Source organism: Oncorhynchus masou, chromosome 12 (assembly GCF_036934945.1).
Source record: "Oncorhynchus masou masou isolate Uvic2021 chromosome 12, UVic_Omas_1.1, whole genome shotgun sequence".
In the NCBI taxonomy this organism is placed as follows: Eukaryota; Metazoa; Chordata; class Actinopteri; order Salmoniformes; family Salmonidae; genus Oncorhynchus; species Oncorhynchus masou.
The window spans coordinates 10645558-10668816 of NC_088223.1; the positions used below are offsets into that span (position 1 = coordinate 10645558).

Genomic DNA, 23259 nt, shown 5'->3' on the forward strand with positions numbered 1-23259 from the left:
CCTTACAGTTGTGGGTGGAGCAGTTGCCGTACCAGGCGGTGATACAGCCCGACAGGATGCTCTCGATTGTGCATCTGTAAAAGTTTGTGAGTGCTTTTGGTGACAAGCCAAATTTCTTCAGCCTCCTGAGGTTGAAGAGGCGCTGCTGCGCCTTCTTCACGATGCTGTCTGTGTGGTTGGACCAATTCAGTTTGTCCGTGATGTGTACGCAGAGGAACTTAAAACTTACTACCCTCTCCACTACTGTCCCGTCGATGTGGATAGGGGGGTGCTCCCTCTGTTGTTTCCTGAAGTCCAAAATCATCTCCTTTGTTTTGTTGACTTTGAGTGTGAGGTTATTTTCCTGACACCACACTCCGAGGGCCCTCACCTCCTCCCTGTAGGCCGTCTCGTTGTCGTTGGTTATCAAGCCTACCACTGTAGTGTCGTCTGCAAACTTGATGATTGAGTTGGAGGCGTGCACCTTTATTTAACCAGGTCGGCTAGTTGAGAACAAGTTATCATTTGCAGCTGCGAAGATACACTGTTTCATCATTCACTTCAGGTGTACACCCCCCCCCCCCAAAAAAAAAAAATGTTTAACCAAAGGAACGATCACATAATTGTGTATATATTTATATAGCTGTTCATACTGTATTTGACACCAACACACTTCCCTGCAGTAGATGGCGTGATGTTTCCGAACTGAAACATTAGCCAACCACGCGAATAAGAAATCCCTCACACGCGCGTGCGCATTTACAGACCGGAAAGCGTAATTGCGTCGAGCGGAAACTGGTGCGTCCTTTCTGAAGCGGACTGCCATCATGGTGAGTTCGCAAGGAAGCTTGTGGAGTTTGAAAAAACGATTAAATTAAAATATTCCTTTTTGTTAAGCACCCTCAAATGATATGTAAATGCATAGTGTATTTCTATGTTCGCTTTATTCGCGTTTAAGGTATTGAAGAAAATAGTTTCGATGGGTTTTGGACATAATAAAAATGTCGGCTGTTCCGCATGCTACAACGTGGTGAAGAACAGGCCGATAATCAGTAGACTAGCGTTACTCAACTATCGAGTTTAGGCAGCGCCAGCATCAAACTAATTGGAAGAACGCAGAGTAGTTTCTGTATTTGTTTTCTTAGTTTGTTTTTTTCGATCCACGGCCATAACTTAACTACCGTTAGCTAGTTTACATATCTGCTAGCGTGCTAGGCTTAGGGATAAGTTACTAGTACCACTCCGGTACAGCTTGTTAGCGTCTATACACTTCTCGGTGTTGGTGTTTTTCCACAAACTAATATCCATGTCTCTAATGTAAATCACAATTTGTAAAAAGTGTAGCTAGCTAACCAAGATAAACCATCTACGTTTTTGACAGTGTCGAGAGGGTTATAAGAAAGTAGTTAGCTAGTGACCCCACGTCTAACGAAGTGTTTTGTGCGTCAGGCTGGACAATAGAGTCAAAATTCACCCAAAGCTGAAAAATGTCTGAACGTGGCTAAGCTGGAACACTAGCGCGAGCCCATAGCAAATGAATGTTCAGAGCCTGTTTTGACTGGAGTGACGCTTATAATTCAATTTCACCTAAATGGCACCAAAATGTATCCCCCTATTTTTATTTTACCACTACAATCTTAGGACCAGACTGAAAAGTAATTAGTGTAGAAAGTAAACATCCGCACATCTGTGGTGCCAAGTGTACATTTGTCTGCATAACGGGGAAGTAGGGTAAAAAAATGTTTGCAGCTTTTGATTATTTCTGATCTAGCGATGACAGCTGAGCACGCTGCCCAACCTTGTGTAATCACAAAGAGGAGATTATCCTGATTTTAAAATGGTGTCCTGCTTGAAAAAATAAATTAATATACACAACGCGAGATATTTGGCGAAATATACCAGCATGCCTCCAAAACAGTGAGGGGGCTCAGCGTTCCACGGGTGAAAGGTATTTCGGGGCTGGCGTTGGGTGAGTACTGAGTAAGCTGCCCAGCCTTACATAATTAGAGAGAGATTATCAAGTTTTAAAAATGTTGTCCAATTGAAGAAAAAATGTACACAATGTAAGATATTTGGCAAAATAGAAATACATACCTATATTTCCCTATAGTAAACAATTGGGACGACTACCACATTTCCATGAGTGATTTGTGAACATTTTAACTTCAAGCAACGTGGGCAGATCTCATTGCCGATAGCAAAGCAGGCATTGTAACGTAGACTAAACAGGGAAATGGAACGTTCAGAAGGCGAGTTGGTGCTCACGAGAACTAATAGTAGCTGGCAGGGTGAAAAAATGCCCCGAAATAAGGCCTGTCTTTTCGTGATTAAATTAAGCAGCTGGGACATATGGGTATATTATGAAACTGGTTTCCACAGCAAAAAAAAAGCATTGTTAAGTGTCCAGCCTACCATAATTCTCTTTTCTGGATCTTTGCCTACCAAGCTAGTTAACAACACTTATTTGTTGCAGGTGTTCAAGCGCTACGTTGAGATTGGCCGCGTTGCTTACATCTCTTTCGGGCCCCACGCAGGCAGCCTGGTGGCCATCGTTGATGTCATCGACCAAAACAGAGTAAGCAGATCATTGATCATATCCTGACTTTATGCCAGAGGTCTCCAACTCTCTTCCTTGTAAGTTACTGGTTGTGCAGGCTTGTTCCAACACTGCAGTAACATCAGATTCACATGATCAACTAGTCAAGTCTTCTTTCTGGCCTGGAATTGGTTGACTGGTGTTGCTGCAGGGCTGGAGCATGAGCCCGGCTCCAAACCGGTACCTGAAACACCTAGTCTGATAGCGTTTGTCTGTCTGTCTGTCTTTTATCCACCAACACTTTCCCAGAGTCCTGCTTCAAAGTGTCCAATGAGTTAACCAAAAACTCCCCACGGTGTGAGTGGTAGAGCCGGGTTGTTGGTGTAAACTAACACAATTTTAAGAACGGTTCAACTCAGCATAGATATGTTTTAATTAAACTGGCTGTGGTGTGTTTGTCTCAGGCATTGGTGGATGGTCCCTGCACAGGGGTGAAGAGACAGTCAATGCCTTTTAAGTGCATGCAGCTCACTGACTACGTCATCAAAGTTCCACACAGGTGAGTGAGAGAACCTCGAGAGTTGTGTTTACTAGGAACCAAGCAGAAGCAAACTGAATGAAACAGGGAGGTACCCACTGAACTTTGTCCACTATAAACTTATTTGCGTTGCAAAATGTTTCGCTACGGGTTGCACATGAATGATTTCCCGTCCTCAAGACCTTGATTGGTTCAGTCAGATTTATTACAGCTGAGCGGGTGCCAAAACACATCCTCTCGCGCACACACTCTTCAATTAATTGAGTTTGGCTTTTGTTTTCCCTGTGGTGGATTTTGAGTCAATAGTCACAGAACTACTGCAATAGCCTCACAGAACACAATACCTTTGGTTCTTCTCTGCCCATTTGGATCCTCTGAGCCATAACCCTTCCTGTGTTGCAGCGCTCGTCAGAAGTTTGTGAGACGCGCCTGGGAAAAGGCCCAAGTCACTGAGAAGTGGGCAGAAAGCAACTGGGCCAAGAAGATCGAAGCCAGGCGAAAGGTACAGTGTTTTCTTTTGGATTACTTTTAAGCTGCTAATCAATAAGCAACTCCTTATGGGGTCTACATGTTTCTGACAGTCTCTGGACTAGGCCTTCTGCTCCAGTAGCCCTGGAGCAGTGTTTTCTAAATGGATGGATGAGGGGGGTCTGCTTGTGGCTAACTGTTGTTTCCTTGAGGGTTGTGGCTAAACATTTTGTCAAATTGGACATATGATAGTTCAATAGGCTTTCGGTGAATCACTGCCCACAAACATTTTTGTCTTGCTTATGCTACTGCAATGTTTCTGCAAGTCCAGGGTGGTATTCACAAAGAACCAAATGTGCTAAAAAATGAATCTGAATCTGTCCAATAAGCAAATATTTTGATGTAACTGTTGTGTGTCTGCAGAGGGCCCAGATGTCCGACTTTGATCGCTTTAAGGTGATGAAGGCCAAAAAAATGGTGAGTGGCGAAAACGCTCCGATTATTCATTATTGTATTGAATATTTTGGGTTTCACATTACATGTAAAACGACAAGATGTTGTATTTGAATCCCCAAACACGTGTAGGGTTTTAATGTATGTGACAATACAACCTAATGTGGCAGGGAAATGCTTATTTGCATATAGTGGTAAGTGATAAAAAATACATTTCCTGAATAATTGACCGGTCACTGATTTGCCGTTTGTGTCCACAGAGGAACAAGGTCATCAAGCATGAGGTGAAAAGGCTGCAGAAAGAGGCAGCGAAGAAGGCGTGATCTGTCATTAATAAATCCTCTGGTTGAATTGTTCTCCTTTCTCTGGTCTTTACTATTACTACTGCACACCTGTCAATCACAGCATAGGGCTAGCTGTCGCTTAGATCACACAATATGCAGCGTCATCGGGATACAAATGCATCAAAAGTTAAACATTCACCTTCTGCTACCGTTTCTGTCAAGCCCGTCTACACATAGTCTGATGCTTACGTTCCATAAATCCCAACACCACAAAGAATGTAATGCTGCAAGGCAAACGCAACGTTTCATTGGAAATTAATGTAATTCTGGTGTACCAAAAAAGATTTCTAGATCACTTAGAAACTTTGCAACTTTTTAAAAATGTTAACCAGGTGTGCGTATATCATTACACACCGCGACGAGGAACATTAAAGCAGCGGGTAGCCGTCCGATCCCACCTGACTTGATTATCGAATGTCATTTTGATTGTTTAGTCCTTTCTTTTAGTCTACATGTTGAATCGCTACTGTTCGTTGCAACCCAGAAGGAGATTGCTACGTTTACTGCAGTCGTCTGCTGCTTTGAGGCGTCATTTTTGCGGTGTCTGTTGAAGGCACAACCAACTCGTGTTTCTCAAGGTGAAATGTTACAGAATATAAAACAAAACATGATAAGAGCAAGTGAATTAAATCAAATTTTGTTTGTCACGTGCACCGAATACACGCTCAACACTTCACAGTGAAATGCTTACTTACGAGCCCCTAACCAACAATGCCGTTTAAAAAAATACAGAAGAGATTTAAGGTAACAAGTAACAGTTAAAGAGCAGCAGTGAAATAACAATACCGAGACGATACACAGGGGGCACCGGTTAGTTGCGATAGTATGTACCACTGATATTGTGATTGTATAATCTGCATTGCAGACCAGCAGGCAGTTCTCATGAAACGCCTTGACAACCAGTGCAGGTCACAATCCAACTGGCTGGGGGTGATGTAATAGCCGACTCTATTTCTTTACTTTTAAAGCGCTCACTTGAATAACAACACACATCATTAACAAATCACTACTTGTATATGGTCACAACGTGTACATGTTCAGTTTAAGTAATTCAATTGAGAGCATCTGTTTAAAATGGTAACTGGTGGAAACTGACACCCTGTATCAGATAATGGAATATGACGCCTGTTATGTTTGTTCCTTATATAATGACAAACCGGGTGTAGGTTTAACTACTTTTAATGACCATATACTTCAGCTAGAAAAATCCATGTTTAGCCATGCAAGGCGTTCTTTAACCATCCGCATAGCCTGCGGGTAACGTAGTCTAAATGTTATTAACGCAATACACGACGCCGTTGCTATGCTATTCTCTTTTAATGCAGTAGGTGGTGGTGAAAGATTGAGAAACTGGCAAATAAACTCAAATGTGTTTTTTTGTTGTTGTGGGGGATGCTTTTCCAAAGCCTAGTTCATATTGACAGTTAAGTGAATCAAACTTTTATTTTTTTTATGATTCAAATCAGTGTTTCTTTCCTGCAGTCTGAACAACTATAAAAGCACATGGAATCAGATATTTCGCGCACACCCGTCGTTTCTAGGACAACTCTCGTAGACATGTCAGTGGATGACTGCTTTCTGAGTAAACGCATCTGATTTCGGCCACTTGAAACGTGCTGTTTGGACAATCAGTATTCCAAAACGGATTTGCGCATAAGGGCTTGTTGTGTGAACAAGGCTTAGTGATCGGAATAATGTGTGAACAGCAAAGGAGGGGTAGATGCGCCTCGTCAAACGTTTGATAAATATACTAGATTTGTGTTCGCAATTCTAAATGAATGCGCTATGGGGGTAGTATATCGTCAGTAGCACTTCCCTACTGTGTGTGGTGTGGCTGACTCAAGTCTGTTTGTTCCACCTTCAACACCCTGCACCCTCAACAGGCATGTCAAGATGAGAAGAGTGGTGTTGTCGGGTTGGTGTTGCGTGGGGGAGAGAATGTAGGTTGTTATTGTGTTCGGGCGCTTCTCTCTCACACGGTGGTCAGGGTGAGAGAGAGGGGATGGGCAGGGGGGGGGGACCAAAAATAGCACAATCTGAGATACTGCCAGACTCAGGATAATAAGAGATGGGAGTGAGAACAACTCTGTTTCTATCTAACAGAATATGAGATTGGGCGCTTTATGACACTCAATGGAGGGATCCGTTGGCATTGTCTCGCTACAATGTTAAAAAAATATGCGGTACACTTCTATCACCCAGCGTCTTCAAATGTCCCGTTTTTAATGTCGAAATTTATGGTAGAAAAACCAACTGACTTTGGATGTATTTATTAGGGATGGGCGTTTGGACTGTTCTAATTCTCCCCTTCTTTATTTTGTGTCGAGTATTTGACTGGGGGAAATAAAGTGCTTATTTCTCTATATGCCAACAGATAGCAACAATGCTTTATTATAACCATTACAGATAACAAATCCTAATTGCTCATTTGCCCCATAAACACTGTAAAAAATAAAGCATTAGGAACACCTGTTCTTGCCGTGTCATAGACTGACTAGGTGACAGCTATGGCTGTGTATGTGTGCCATTCAGAGGGTGAATGGGCAAGACAAAATATTTAAGTGCCCCTTGAACGGCTATGGTAGTAGGCAGGGGCACAACTTTGGTTTTAGAAGTGGGGGGGGGGGGGACGTAACTTTTTAAATATTTTTTATATCCAGTGATAAACACTCCACACAGCCTACCTGACTGCATGGAGGCATCCACATGGTCCTAAAGCAAACCATTGCCTCGTTTTGAATCACATTCCAATTATAAAACAGTGGGGGACAAAAATGCAATTTCAGAATGTGGGGGGGGTGTCCCCAGTGAAAGTTACGCTCCTGGTAGTGGGTGCCAAGAGCACCGGTTTGTGTCAAGAAATGGAACGCTGCTGGGTTTTTCAAGCTCAACCGTTTCCCGTGTTTATCAACAATAGTCCACCACCCAAAGGACATCCAGCCAACTTGACACAACTGTCAAATGGAGTTGGATGGGCCAGTAGCCCTGTGGGAAAACTTTCGACACGTTGCTGAGTCCATGCTCTGACGAAATAAGGCTGTTCTGAATGCAAGAGGGGTGCAATTCAATATTAGGAAGGTGATCCTAATATTTTGTACCATCAGTCAATAAAAAAAGCAAGTGCCATTTAAGATTAATTTATTGAATCTGTAATATCAACTGGTTATATATCGTGGAACAAATCAAATCTAACATTATTTGTCACCACCATTGGAGTCAAATGGGCCAGTATCCCTTTAACGTGAAATTCTTACTTACAAGCCCTTAACCAACAGTGCAGTTCAAGAAGAGTTAAGAAAATATTTACCAAATAAACTAAAGTAAAAAAAATAAAAAGTAACAAAATAACATAACAACAACGAGGCTATATACAGTGTGTACCGTTACTGAGTCAATGTGCGGGGGTACAGGTTAATTGAGGTAATTTGTACATGTAGGTGGGGGTGAAGTGACTATGCATAGATAATAAACAGCGAGTAGCAGCAGTGTCAAAACAAATGGGGGAGGGGTCAATGTAAATAGTCCGGTGGCCATTTGACTAATTGTTCAGCAGTCTTATGGCTTGGGGGTAGAAGCTGTTAAAGAGCTTTTTGGGCCGAGACTTGGTGCTCCGGTACCACTTGCCGTGCGGTAGCAGAGAGAACAGTCTATGACATGGGTGACTGGAGTCTGACAATTTTATGGGCTTTCCCCTGACACCGCCTATTATAAAGGTCCTAGATGGCAGGAAGCTTGGCCCCAGCGATGTACTGGGCTGTACTCACTACCCTTTGTAGCGCCTTACGGTCAGATGCCGAGCAGTTCCCATACCAGGCGGTGATGCAACTGGTCAGGATGCTCTTGATGGTGCAGCTGTAGAACATTTTGAGGATCTGGGGACCCATGCCAAATCTTTTCAGTCTCCTAAGGGTGAAAAGGTTTTGTCGTGCCCTCTTCACAACTGTCTTGGTGTGTTTGGATCATGATAGTTCGTTGGTGATGTGGACACCAAGGAACTTGATACTCTCGACCCGCTCCACTTCAGCCCCGTCAATGTTAATGCGGTGCCTGTTCGACCCGCCTGTTTTTCCTGTAATCCCCGATCAGCTCCTTTGTCTTGCTCACATTGAGAGAGAGGTTGTTGTCCTGGCACCACACTGCCAGTTCTCTGACCTCCCTATAGGCTGTCTCATCATAGTGATGAGCTTTGAGGGCACTATGGTCTTTAACGATGATCTGTAGTCAATGAATAACGTTCTTACATAGGTATTCCTTTTGTCCAGATGGGATAGGGCAGTGTGCAGTGTGATGGTGATTGCGTCATCCGTGGGTCTGTTGGGGCGGTATGCAAATTGTAGTGGGTCTAAGATGTCGGGTAAGGTGGAGGTGATATAATCCTTAAATAGCCTCTCAAAACAATACATGATGACAGAAATTGTAATTTAGTTCAGTTACTTTCTCTTTCTTGGGTACAGGAACAATGGTGGACATCTTGAAGCAAGTGGGGACAACAGACTGGGATAGGAAGAGATTGAATATGTTCGCAAACACTGTCAGCTGGTCTGCACAGGCTCTAAGGAAGCTGCTTGGGATGCCGTCTGGGCCGGCAGCCCTGCGAGGATTAACACGCTTAAATGTCTGTCTCACGTCGGCCACAGAGAACGAGAGCTCACAGTACTCACAGCGGTGTTGGCCCGCGTCGGTGGCTCGTTGTTTTCCTAGAAGCAGGCGAAGAAGGTGTTTAGCTTGTCCGGGAGCGAGGTATTGGTGTCCGCGATGAGCCTGGCTTTCCCTTTGTAATGATCGTCTGGAGTCCCTGTCCCATACGGCTTGTGTCTGAGCTGTTAAATTGCAACTCCACTTTGTCTCTGTACTGTCCGTTTGCGTCTTTAATTGTCTTACAGAGGACATAGCTGGTCTGTTTGTACATGTCCATGTTCCCAGTCACATTACCATAGTTAACTGTGGTGGATAACACTTTCAGTTTGGTGTGAATGCTGCCATCTATCCACTGTTTTTGGATTGGATAAGTTTTAATGGTCACAGTGGGAACAACATCCTCTATGAACTTCCTGGTGAACTCAGTCAACAAGTCAACAATCTTGAAGCGTAGATTCCGATTGGTCAGACCAACGTTGAACAGTCCTTACCACGGGTACTTCCACGGGTACTTCCTGTTTAAGTTTCTGCCTATAGGAGGGGAGGATCGTGACGGTGACCGAAGAAAATTCTCTCGGGAGGTAATCCTGTCGGCATTTGATGGTGAGGTATTCCAGATCGGGAGAACAAAATAACTTGAGTTCCTCTACATTACCACAATCACACTACCATGAGTAGTTAATCATTAAACATACACCTTTATCTTTCTTTATCTCACAGAGTTCTTGCTTCCCTGTCCACACAATGGACGGAGAACCCGCTGGCTGAATAGATGGGGACAGTATATCCGAAGAGAACCTTAATTCCACAAAACAGTATGTTTCAGTCCATGATATCTCGCCACAGTTATAATCACACCACAGTTATAATCACACCACAGTTATAATCACATAAGAGTTATACCTTCTTACCCTTTGTACAGTTGTCTGTGCCCAATAATGTTTGTACCATGTTTTAGGGCTGCTACCATGTTGTATTGCTACCATGTTGTTGTCACTTTGTGTTGCTACCATGCTGTGTTGTCATGTGTTGCTGCCTTGCTATGTTGTTGTCTTAGGTCTCTCTTTATGTAGTGTTGTGTTGTCTCTGTTGTCGTGATGTACGTTTTGTCCTATATTGATATGTTTTATTTATTTATTTTTTATCCCAGCCTTCATCCCCACAGGAGGCCTTTTGCTGTTTGGAAGGCCGTCATTGTAAATAAGAATTTGTTCTTAACTGACTTGCCTAGTTAAGGTAAAATAAAAAAAATAACATCCATTTGAGATCAAACTTCTGGCATTTACATGAATCAGTCCAATGCCGCAGCTGATTTAAGATCAGTCAGAGTCTCTAATCCAATGCCGCAGCTGATTTCAGATCACTCTGAGTCTCTAATCCAATGCTGCAGCTGTGGGATTTCAGATCAGTCAGAGTTTCTAATACAAGCATACTATGCCCAGTTGGTAACCACTTATTTGCAAATAACATAGAGCTCCTGTAGCTTGAATTTGCATAGATACAAGATTTTCTTGAACTGTACCATTGAGCTTAAACCTCAAGCGGGGACATGGACTAAAACAAAAGTCAATGATGGTTGCTTGTTGCGGGTCTGCAGTGTTGAGTTGAGTTTATTTTTATTTTTACAGGGACAGTGCACATTAATCAACGTTTCAGTAAAAGTGCCGGTTTTAGCCAGCCGGCTAATTTTCAACCGCAGTCCCTGGGCAGGTTATTAAAAACAATTACAATATAGACAATAGCAACATAGAACAAGCAAGACATAGCAACATAGGTCAAGCAAGACGTAGCATACAGACAGAGCAACATAGGACAAGCAAGACGTAGCATACAGACAGAGCAACATAGGACAAGCGAGACGTAGCATACAGACAGAGCAACATAGAACAAGCAAGACGTAGCATACAGACAGAGCAACATAGAACAAGCAAGACGTAGCATACAGACAGAGCAACATAGAGCAAAAAGCAGCAAGACATGTGATGATAATGCTGATCATTTATGGTTGGGATTTCCTGAGTAGGAGTTGGGGTGTTGATAAGTCAATGTCTCAGCGCAGGCCTTGAAGTGCAAGGACAGTGTCCAAGCACCAAGATGATTTGGATGGACCCCCATCCTCTCTGTCTTTCTCTCTGTGTTTCCAACAGAGCTACAGTAGAATCGTAGCCAGTCGTGTAGTTCCAGCAGGGGATGATAGAGTTTGAAGAAACCCCAATCTGATCATGATGCTGTTCAATTTATTGAACGGAGTGGAGTGACGGATATCTAAAAAGTCCACATATGTAGCTAAAGTGAAGGAGTAAATTGAAACTTTAGCGGGAGGGAAATTCATCACGGAGGTGAAGGATTAAATTGAAGCCTTTTAGCAGGTAGGAATCTCCACCTGGAGCTCATTTATGAGCTGAACGGCACGGTTGCTAGGGTGAAAACTGTGATTGAGTTGAAGCCTTTTAGCAGGTAGGAATCTCCACCTGGAGCTCATTTATGAGCCGAACGGCACGGTTGCTAGGGTGAAAACTGTGATTGAGTCATGAGTTGTGTGGACCCCAGGAAGAGTAGCCGCAGCTTTGGCTATAGCTAACGAGGATCCTAATACAATAGTAAATGTTGCTCAACAGAAGCAGAACTGGCATTGTGCTTGGATGTCTGCCCGTATCTATAGAGCTACAAAGTGGTCCATTCACTGGGACTTTGGACCCGGGGTCTTTATAGAGCACAGCATTAGAACTGTTGCATAATAACAGTGGGGTGACTGTTATATAGCAGTTTGACTATTGACACACTGAACCTGTGAACATCTACTCTCTTATATGCACTTATCTGCTGCCTGATAAAGGAGTGGAGAGAGAGAGAGAGAGAGAGAGAGAGAGAGAGAGAGAGAGAGAGAGAGAGAGAGACAGAGAGACAGAGAGACAGAGAGACAGAGAGACAGAGAGAGCCATACTCAATTCCTTCAGGTCTTGATATGTAATGAATGAATAAATATATGCATTAATAAACTAATGCATTAATTTCAATAAATCAATCAATCACTGTACTTCATTGATCCCCAAAAAAGGGGAAATTAGGTTTGCCATCGGCTGCAGACAGGGAAGGTCACAGAAGATCAGGTTAGATGATTGTACAGATGATAGCCTGCCCCTTTCCCATCCTTCAGCTCTAATACTAACAGCCCATAATACTGTGGTCAGAACAAACCTGTGTCCGTTTGTGCTTTTGATTCCATTTTCGAAGACATCACGGGTCTCTGTGGCTACGCTGTTGCTAGGCTACGGCAATCGGGGGGGGTTGGGAGGGAGTATATATTGATGTGACAGGTGAGGTGATCGTCGAGATGGAGATGATGGAAGAGTGTCAGTGTTGGGTGGGGATGTCTCCACATCAGACTATAAGAGAGGAATGTAGCGACTGGGGTTTGGGTTTTTCCACATGATAAGCGTGATGCTCTGATTAATTCATTCAACAAACAATTGGAAAATGAGACCTTCTTTCGTTTCACCAACTAAACTGTCCCATAGTGGTAGAGGGTGCTCACCCCCTGGACATTGTGTGCTGAATATTGTACTCTCATAGGCTTTCTAATCACAAACAATTAGTTCTTCCTCCATTTGCTGGTGCAATGAGTAAGATGGTTATAGAAAACGACCGAGACGACGGTGGTCGGGGTCATAAAATATATCCCATTTAGCAGACGCTTTTGTCCAAAGCGACTTACAAGTCAGCTGGGGCCACTACTTTTACATATGGGTGGCCCCAGCGGGAATCGAACCCACGACGCTTGGCGTTGCAAGCGACATGCTCTACCGACTGAGCCACACAGGACCCCAGTGATGTAGTTACAGCATTTATCTGAAAGATACTCACAGTATGTGGTGTCTGTCTGGGCGTGGGGTATGTGGTGTCTGTCTGGGTGTGGGGTATGTGGTGTCTGCCTGGGCGTGGGGTATGTGGTGTCTGCCTGGGCGTGGGGTATGTGGTGTCTGCCTGGACATGGGGTACGTGGTGTCTGTCTGGGCGTGGGGTATGTGGTGTCTGTCTGGGCGTGGGGTATGTGGTGTCAGTCTGGGTGTGGGGTATGCTGTTGCTGCCTGAGTGTGGGGTATGTGGTGTCTGCCTGGGCGTGGGGTATGTGGTGTCTGTCTGGGCGTGGGGTATGTGGTGTCTGCCTGGGCGTGGGGTATGTGGTGTCTGCCTGGGTGTGGGGTATGTGGTGTCTGCCTGGGTGTGGGGTATGTGGTGTCTGCCTGGGTGTGGGGTATGGTGGTGTCTGCCTGGGTGTGGGGTATGTGGTGTCTGCCTGGGTATGTGGTGTCTGCCTCTGTGTGGGGTATGTGGTGTCTGCCTGGGTGTGGGGTATGTGGTGTCTGCCTGGGTATGTGGTGTCTGTCTGGGTGTGGGGTATGTGGTGTCTGCCTGGGCGTGGGGTATGTGGTGTCTGCCTGGGTATGTGGTGTCTGCCTGGGTGTGGGGTATGTGGTGTCTTCCTGGGTATGTAGTGTCTGCCTGGACATGGGGTATGTGGTGTCTGCCTGGACATGGGGTATGTGGTGTCTGTCTGGGCGTGGGGTATGTGGTGTCTGTCTGGGCGTGGGGTATGTGGTGTCTGTCTGGGCATGGGGTATGTGGTGTCTGTCTGGGCGTGGGGTATGTGGTGTCTGTCTGGGCATGGGGTATGTGGTGTCTAACTGACTGTGGGATTATGTGGTGTCTGCCTGGGTGTGGTGTATGTGGTGTCTGCCTGGGTGTGGGGTATGCTGTTGCTGCCTGGGTGTGGGGTATGCTGTTGCTGCCTGAGTGTGGGGTATGTGGTGTCTGCCTGGGTGTGGGGTATGTGGTGTCTGCCTGGGTGTGGGGTATGTGGTGTCTGCCTGGGTGTGGGGTATGTGGTGTCTGTCTGGGTGTGGGGTATGTGGTGTCTGCCTGGGTGTGGGGTATGTGGTGTCTGCCTGGGTGTGGGGTATGTGGTGTCTGCCTGGGTATGTGGTGTCTGCCTGGGTGTGGGGTATGTGGTGTCTGCCTGGGTGTGGGGTATGTGGTGTCTGCCTGGGCATGTGGTGTCTGTCTGGGTGTGGGGTATGTGGTGTCTGCCTGGGTGTGGGGTATGTGGTGTCTGCCTGGGTATGTGGTGTCTGCCTCTGTGTGGGGTATGTGGTGTCTGTCTGGGTGTGGGGTATGTGGTGTCTGCCTGGGTGTGGGGTATGTGGTGTCTGCCTGGGTGTGGGGTATGTGGTGTCTGCCTGGGTATGTGGTGTCTGCCTGGGTGTGGGTTATGTGGTGTCTTCCTGGGTATGTGGTGTCTGCCTGGACATGGGGTATGTGGTGTCTGCCTGGGTGTGGGGTATGTGGTGTCTGTCTGGGCGTGGGGTATGTGGTGTCTGTCTGGGCATGGGGTATGTGGTGTCTGTCTGGGCGTGGGGTATGTGGTGTCTGTCTGGGCATGGGGTATGTGGTGTCTGTCTGGGTGTGGGGTATGTGGTGTCTGCCTGGGTATGTGGTGTCTGTCTGGGCATGGGGTATGTGGTGTCTGCCTGGGTATGTGGTGTCTGCCTGGGTGTGGTGTATGTGGTATCTGTCTGGACATGGGGTATGTGGTGTCTGTCTGGGTGTGGGGTATGTGGTGTCTGCCTGGGTATGTGGTGTCTGCCTGGGTGTGGTGTATGTGGTATCTGCCTGGGTGTGGGGTATGTGGTGTCTGTCTGGGCGTGGGGTATGTGGTGTCTGCCTGGGTGTGGGGTATGTGGTGTCTGTCTGGGTGTGGTGTATGTGGTGTCTGCCTGGGTGTGGGGTATGTGGTGTCTGCCTGGGCGTGGGGTATGTGGTGTCTGCCTGGGTGTGGTGTATGCTGTTGCTGCCTGGGTGTGGGGTATGCTGTTGCTGCCTGGGTGTGGGGTATGTGGTGTCTGCCTGGGTGTGGTGTATGTGGTGTCTGCCTGGGTGTGGGGTATGTGGTGTCTGCCTGGGCGTGGGGTATGTGGTGTCTGCCTGACTGTGGGATTATGTGGTGTCTGCCTGGTTGTGGTGTATGTGGTGTCTGCCTGGGCGTGGGGTATGTGGTGTCTGCCTGGGCGTGGGGTATGTGGTGTCTGCCTGGGCATGGGGTATGTGGTGTCTGCCTGGGCATGGGGTATGTGGTGTCTGCCTGGGCATGGGGTATGTGGTGTCTGTCTTGGTGTGGGGTATGTGGTGTCTGCCTGGGCATGGGGTATGTGGTGTCTGTCTGGGCGTGGGGTATGTGGTGTCTGTCTGGGCATGGGGTATGTGGTGTCTGTCTGGGCGTGGGGTATGTGGTGTCTGCCTGGGTGTGGGGTATGTGGTATCTGCCTGGGTGTGGGGTATGTGGTGTCTGCCTGGGCGTGGTGTACGTGGTGTCTGCCTGGGCGTGGGGTAAGTGGTGTCTGTCTGGGTGTGGGGTATGTGGTGTCTGTCTGGGCGTGGGGTATGTGGTGTCTGTCTGGGTGTGGGGTATGTGGTGTCTGCCTGGGCATGGGGTATGTGGTGTCTGCCTGGGCGTGGGGTATGTGGTGTCTGCCTCGTATGCTGTTTCTGCCTGAGTGTGGGGTATGTGGTGTCTGTCTGGGCGTGGGGTATGTGGTGTCTGCCTGGGCGTGGGGTATGTGGTGTCTGCCTGGACATGGGGTATGTGGTGTCTGCCTGGGTGTGGGGTATGTGGTGTCTGTCTGGGCGTGGGGTATGTGGTGTCTGTCTGGGCATGGGGTATGTGGTGTCTGTCTGGGCGTGGGGTATGTGGTGTCTGTCTGGGCATGGGGTATGTGGTGTCTGTCTGGGTGTGGGGTATGTGGTGTCTGCCTGGGTATGTGGTGTCTGTCTGGGCATGGGGTATGTGGTGTCTGCCTGGGTATGTGGTGTCTGCCTGGGTGTGGTGTATGTGGTATCTGTCTGGACATGGGGTATGTGGTGTCTGTCTGGGTGTGGGGTATGTGGTGTCTGCCTGGGTATGTGGTGTCTGCCTGGGTGTGGTGTATGTGGTATCTGCCTGGGTGTGGGGTATGTGGTGTCTGTCTGGGCGTGGGGTATGTGGTGTCTGCCTGGGTGTGGGGTATGTGGTGTCTGTCTGGGTGTGGTGTATGTGGTGTCTGCCTGGGTGTGGGGTATGTGGTGTCTGCCTGGGCGTGGGGTATGTGGTGTCTGCCTGGGTGTGGTGTATGCTGTTGCTGCCTGGGTGTGGGGTATGCTGTTGCTGCCTGGGTGTGGGGTATGTGGTGTCTGCCTGGGTGTGGTGTATGTGGTGTCTGCCTGGGTGTGGGGTATGTGGTGTCTGCCTGGGCGTGGGGTATGTGGTGTCTGCCTGACTGTGGGATTATGTGGTGTCTGCCTGGTTGTGGTGTATGTGGTGTCTGCCTGGGCGTTGGGTATGTGGTGTCTGCCTGGGCGTGGGGTATGTGGTGTCTGCCTGGGCATGGGGTATGTGGTGTCTGCCTGGGCATGGGGTATGTGGTGTCTGCCTGGGCATGGGGTATGTGGTGTCTGTCTTGGTGTGGGGTATGTGGTGTCTGCCTGGGCATGGGGTATGTGGTGTCTGTCTGGGCGTGGGGTATGTGGTGTCTGTCTGGGCATGGGGTATGTGGTGTCTGTCTGGGCGTGGGGTATGTGGTGTCTGCCTGGGTGTGGGGTATGTGGTATCTGCCTGGGTGTGGGGTATGTGGTGTCTGCCTGGGCGTGGTGTACGTGGTGTCTGCCTGGGCGTGGGGTAAGTGGTGTCTGTCTGGGTGTGGGGTATGTGGTGTCTGTCTGGGCGTGGGGTATGTGGTGTCTGTCTGGGTGTGGGGTATGTGGTGTCTGCCTGGGCATGGGGTATGTGGTGTCTGCCTGGGCGTGGGGTATGTGGTGTCTGCCTCGTATGCTGTTTCTGCCTGAGTGTGGGGTATGTGGTGTCTGTCTGGGCGTGGGGTATGTGGTGTCTGCCTGGGCGTGGGGTATGTGGTGTCTGCCTGGGCGTGGGGTATGTGGTATCTGCCTGGGTGTGGGGTATGTGGTGTCTGCCTGGGCGTGGTGTACGTGGTGTCTGCCTGGGCGTGGGGTAAGTGGTGTCTGTCTGGGTGTGGGGTATGTGGTGTCTGTCTGGGCGTGGGGTATGTGGTGTCTGTCTGGGTGTGGGGTATGTGGTGTCTGCCTGGGCATGGGGTATGTGGTGTCTGCCTGGGCGTGGGGTATGTGGTGTCTGCCTCGTATGCTGTTTCTGCCTGAGTGTGGGGTATGTGGTGTCTGTCTGGGCGTGGGGTATGTGGTGTCTGCCTGGGCGTGGGGTATGTGGTGTCTGCCTGGGCGTGGGGTATGTGGTGTCTGCCTGGGCGTGGGGTATGTGGTGTCTGCCTGGGCATGGGGTATGTGGTGTCTGTCTGGGCGTGGGGTATGTGGTGTCTGCCTGGGTGTGGGGTATGTGGTATCTGCCTGGGTGTGGGGTATGTGGTGTCTGCCTGGGCGCGGTGTACGTGGTGTCTGCCTGGGCGTGGGGTAAGTGGTGTCTGTCTGGGTGTGGGGTATGTGGTGTCTGTCTGGGCGTGGGGTATGTGGTGTCTGTCTGGGTGTGGGGTATGTGGTGTCTGCCTGGGCATGGGGTATGTGGTGTCTGCCTGGGCGTGGGGTATGTGGTGTCTGCCTCGTATGCTGTTTCTGCCTGAGTGTGGGGTATGTGGTGTCTGTCTGGGCGTGGGGTATGTGGTGTCTGTCTGGGCGTGGGGTATGTGGTGTCTGCCTGGGTGTGGGGTATGTGGTATCTGCCTGGGTGTGGGGTATGTGGTGTCTGCCTGGGCGTGGTGTACGTGGTGTCTGCCTGGGCGTGGGGTAAGTGGTGTCTGTCTGGGTGTGGGGTATGTGGTGTCTGTCTGGGCGTGGGGTATGTGGTGTCTGTCTGGGTGTGGGGTATGTGGTGTCTGCCTGGGCATGGGGTATGTGGTGTCTGCCTGGGCGTGGGGTATGTGGTGTCTGCCTCGTATGCTGTTTCTGCCTGAGTGTGGGGTATGTGGTGTCTGTCTGGGCGTGGGGTATGTGGTGTCTGCCTGGGCGTGGGGTATGTGGTGTCTGCCTGGGCGTGGGGTATGTGGTGTCTGCCTGGGCGTGGGGTATGTGGTGTCTGCCTGGGCATGGGGTGTGTGGTGTCTGCCTGGGCGTTGGGTATGTGGTGTCTGCCTGGGCGTGGGGTATGTGGTGTCTGCCTGGGCGTGGGGTATGTGGTGTCTGTCTGGGCATGGGGTATGTGGTGTCTGTCTGGGCGTGGGGTATGTGGTGTCTGCCTGGGCGTGGGGTATGTGGTGTCTGCCTGGGCGTGGGGTATGTGGTGTCTGCCTGGACATGGGGTATGTGGTGTCTGCCTGGGTATGTGGTGTCTGCCTCGTATGCTGTGGCTTCCTGGGAAGAGTAAGTATTCACACCCCAATAAATGTGGAACAAGTCAAGGGGTGTGAATACTTCCTGAAGGCACTGTAATTTCTTCCATCCTAGCCAAATTTCCCCAACTGGGTGGTTCGAGCTCTGAATGCTGATTGGCTGACAGCCGTGGTATATCAGACCTTATACCACGGGTATGACAAAACATCTGTTTGCACTGCTCTAATTATGTTGGTAATCAGTTCATAATAGCAATAAGTCACCACTGGGATTCTTGTATATGGCCAATATACCACAGCGTTGCGTCGTACCTAAGAACAGCCCTTATTGCTTAACTATACCACAGTTCAATATAGTCTACCAGTCTGTGTATTCTGTTGTCTATCCACCATTCATAGTGACAATAGTGGTAGGTGGATTGTTTGTCCAGATCTGCAATAGGCTAACTAGTAATCATACCACACATAAAAGCATCCAGACGAACCAATAGGAATAGCTGATAGACAGCGGAGAGGCCAGGTGCATCATTGCGCATAAAATAACAGTGACGACATGAGACAGCTCTCCGATTGATCTTGTTTAGGGACAATACAATGTTCCTTCCTGGACTAGCCTACAACACCACAATGCAATGAATAATTGCGTTATTGTTTTCAAGTTAACAAACTGTAGATTGCAGTAAATTGTCCTTTGAATAACGACGCAAAAGCCCTGTGATTTGAACGTTTCCTTCCATTTGGATCAGTTGTGGGTCTACTATAGGCCGTCATTGTAAATAAGAACTTGTTTGAATTTGTTTGACGTGCCTCGTTAAATAAAATAAAAAATATGGTTTATATGGTCTCGAAAGGCACAGTAGCATGCCAGTCTGGATGTATTTAAAAAAACAACTTCTGATACTGAGATGATCTGTCTGTTGCAGATCATAATTCTCCCAAATCGTCCGACTATAATGTGGCCACAGGCAGTCCCATTTATTAAAGGTGAGTTTAACACGGGCTCTGCCTCCTCTCCAATCAGAGCAGCTATTCCTCGCGCACCAAGAAACGAATGCTTCAATATAGACTAAATATTTGTCATTTAACTTTTTTAATTACCTTTTCTATGTGGTATAAACACAACCAGTGTCACATTGTTTTAATCTGATTAGGCTACTTCAAAAGTTTCCTGTAGGAATGTGCACATTCATACAAATTATAATTCCATCATCTGCAAAATTCTCTTGATGTCAAAAAGCGTTCCATCCAGCCTTTTAATGGGACTAAAGTGCATGTCAGATACAAGATGTAATGACAGGCTTGGTGGAAACAGCACATTTGTAGGTAAACATGTAGTAAGATTAGGGGTGTTAACGCCCGGTGTCCTTGATAAATTCCCAGTCTGGCCCTCATACTATCATGACCACTTAATCATCCCCAGCTTCCAATTGGCTCATTCATCCCCCTTCCTCTCCCCTGTAACTATTCCCCAGGTTTTATTGCTGTAAATGAGAATGTGTTCTCAGTCAATTTACCTGGTAAAATAAGGTTGAAAATTTGTTTGATGTTAACTAAACAAAATACGCTAGACAAGTCGGAATAATTTAGTCAGTAAAATTAATTATGTGAGAAATGGCAGTGATGATGCTTTTAATGAACAGCAATTGAAATAAGAACCATCATCTTGAAGTAAACTTGGGAGTTACATGTTGACATGTTGTGTGGTCTCCCACGACGACGTAGGAAATGTATTTTATTAGCCCTACAGTTGAAATGAGGGGTGGAAGTGCGCAGTGATGAGCTTGATGCTCCATTCAATAGATATCGAGGGTCTTATTATTCTGGTGACACGATGACGATACTTGGCTGCCATTTGATAAATAAAAATAATCTCAATCTTTTGTCCATAATAATCTCATCATGTCGGCTATACCTGCACTGTATCTGTGAGATGTTGGCTAGAGCGCACGTGCCAATACCACAGTGGGCAACTTTATTATACCTACACAACATTTGTTGTGACAAAACCAAGAATTGAAAATGCCATGGAAACCCATTTTACTTGTATTTTTATTTGGTACATGGGGATTTAACCCCAAAAGTTATTTTTTTGTGTGGATAATGTATTTACGCACAGACTTTTATCCACAACAAGTCAATTTGATGCAAACAAAACTCTGGTGGGAAAATGCACATTTTGTTTTTTCTCCAGATTTTCGAATATTCCCATGAAAATTGTTCACCAATTGGATGTTGCTATAGACAAACTTAAGCAGTGTTTCTCAGACTCTGTCCTCGGGACCCGAAAGGGTGCATGCTTAGTTCCCCCCCCCCCTCCCCTAACTACACAGCTGATTTAAAATATCAAAGCTTGGTGATTAGTTGGTAGGGTAGCCTAGTGGTTAGAGCGTTGGACTAGTAATCAGAAGGTTGCAGGTTCAAATCCCTGAGCTGACAAGGTACAAATCTGTCGTTCTGACCCTGAACAGGCAGTTAACCCACTGTTCCTAGGCCGTCATTGAAAATAAGAATTTGTTCTTTAACTGACTTGCCTAGTAAAATAAAGGTAAAAAATATGTATTAAAAAATTGAATCTGCTGTGTACGGCAAAAACCAAAACGTGTACCGAGGGGGACCGAGTTTGGGAAACCCTGGTCTAAAGACTCTGTGGCAAGCGTGTTTGTCCAGTGTTACTTTGGTTATGCCTGCATATCATGGTACACCAGCAGCCCCAAACATCTCAAGAAGAAGCTACAGACAAGCGCGTAAGAATTGTACTTATACATCCCCCTCATACTCATCTGGAGGTCTGGCATTTGAAACAGTGAGGCCGGCTATCTGTGGATAAAGAGTAGGATTAATTCAGTTTAGTCTGGTCCACAGAATTATCACGGACTCAGCCCCCAGGTACCTATCCAACTATTTTTCATTTGTTAGAAATGTCCACCAGGATAATACCAGAGCCAGAGACTGTAATATTCACTGTTTTAAATAAGAGTCTATCTGGTAAGAACAAACTACCACAGCAGCTCAAAGCCACTTCAGCATGATTTTGTGGCACAATCTTCCTTTTGAAATGAATGTCAAAAGCTGGCTAATGTGTGAACAGTAGAACCTGTTTTTTTGTTGTTGTGTGTATCTATGTAATGTATCTGAATATATACAGTATGTAATGTGTCTATATAATGTAACTATGTAGTGTAAATGTATCTACAGTGGCAAGAAAAAGTATGTGAACCCTTTGGAATTATATGGATTTCTGCATAAATTGGTCATCAAATTTGATCCGATCTTCATCCAAGTCACAACAATAGACAAATACTGTGTGCTTCAACTTATAACACACACATTATTGTATTTTTCTTGTCTATATTGAATACGTAATTCAAACATTCACAGTGTAGGTTGGAAAAAGTACGTGAACCCCAAGACTAATGACTTCTCCAAAAGCTAATTGGAGTCAGGAGTCAGCTAACCTGGAGTCCAATCAATGAGATGAGATTGAAGATGTCGGTCAGAGCTGCCTTGCTCTATAAAAACTCACCACATTTGAGTTTGCTTTTCACAAGAAGCATTGCCTTATGTGAACGTGCCTCTAACAAAAGAGATCTCAGAAGACCTAAGATTAAGAATTGTTGACCTGCATAAATCTAGAAAGGGTTACAAAAGTATCTCTAAAAGCCTTGATGTTCATCAGTCCACGGTAGGACAAATTGTCTATAAATGGAGAAAGTTCAGCCCTGTTGCTACTCTCCCTAAGGGTCGCCGTCCTGCAAAGATGACTGCAAGAGCACAGCGCAGAATGTTCAATGAGGTTAAGAAGAATCCTAGAGTGTCAGCTAAAGACTTACAGAAATCTCTGGAACATGCTAACATCTCTGTTGACGAGTCTACGATACGTAAAACACTAAACAAGAATGGTGTTCATGGGAGGACACCACAGAAGAAGTCACTGCTGTCCAAACAATGCTGCACGTCTGAAGTTTGCTAAAGTGCACCTGGATGTTCCACAGCGCTACTGGCAAAATATTCTGTGGACAGATGAAACTAAAGTTGAGTTGTTTGTAAGGAACACTTTTTCTTGCCACTGTAGATTGATGGGGGGGGGGGGGGGGGGGACAATTGAATCCATTTTAGAATAAGTCTGCAATGTAACAAAATGTGGAAAAAGTCAAGGGGTCTGAATACTTTTCTGAATGCACTGGGTCTTGTACTCAAGTATGACAGACTCGTTCTGTCTCTTCTAGAGATGAAAGTACTTTGGTGCAAAAAGTGCAAATCAATCCCAGAACAACAGCAAAGGACCTTGTGAAGATGCTGGAGGAAACATGTACTAAAGTATCACAAAATAGATGGCATCATGAGGGACAACAATTATATGGATACATTAAAGCAACATCTCAAGACATCAGTCAGGAAGTTAAAGCTTGGTCGCAAATGGATCTTCCAAATGGACAATGACCCCAAGTGTACTTCCAAAGTTGTGGCAAAATGGCTTAAGGACAACAAAGTCAAGGTATTGGAGTGGCCATCACAAAGCCCTGACCTCAATCCTATAAAAAATTTGTGGGCAGAACTAAAAAAGTGTGTGTGAGCAAGGAGGCCTACAAACCTGACTCAGTTACACCAGCTCTGTCAGGAGGAATGGGTTAAAATTCACCCAACTTATTGTGGGAAGCTTGTGGAAGGCTACCTGAAACGATTGACCCAAGATAAACAATTAAAAAGCAATGCTACCAAATACTAACTGAGTGTATGTAAACTTCTGACCCACTGGGAATGTGAGGAGATAAATAAAAGCTGAAATAAATCATTCTCTCTACTATTATTCTGACATTTCACATTCTTAAAATAAAGTGGTGATCCGAACTGACCTAAGACCGGGAATTTTTACTCGGATTAAATATCAGGAATTGTGAATAACTGAGTTTAAATGTATTTGACCTAGGTGTATGTAAACTTCTGACTTCAACTGTATGT

General features: G+C 46.6%; 1 protein-coding gene across 1 annotated transcript; it reads left to right on the forward strand.

Moving 5' to 3' along the window:
- The first annotated feature begins 725 nt into the window (after positions 1 to 725).
- Positions 726 to 4330, forward strand: LOC135549532 (large ribosomal subunit protein eL14-like). Its single transcript, XM_064979560.1, has 6 exons — positions 726 to 809; positions 2453 to 2554; positions 2980 to 3074; positions 3456 to 3555; positions 3945 to 3998; positions 4235 to 4330. Exons 1-6 carry the CDS (start codon positions 807 to 809, stop codon positions 4295 to 4297), a joined length of 417 nt encoding a protein of 138 aa, XP_064835632.1. The 5' UTR covers positions 726 to 806; the 3' UTR covers positions 4298 to 4330.
- Positions 4331 to 23259: the final 18929 nt, after the last annotated feature.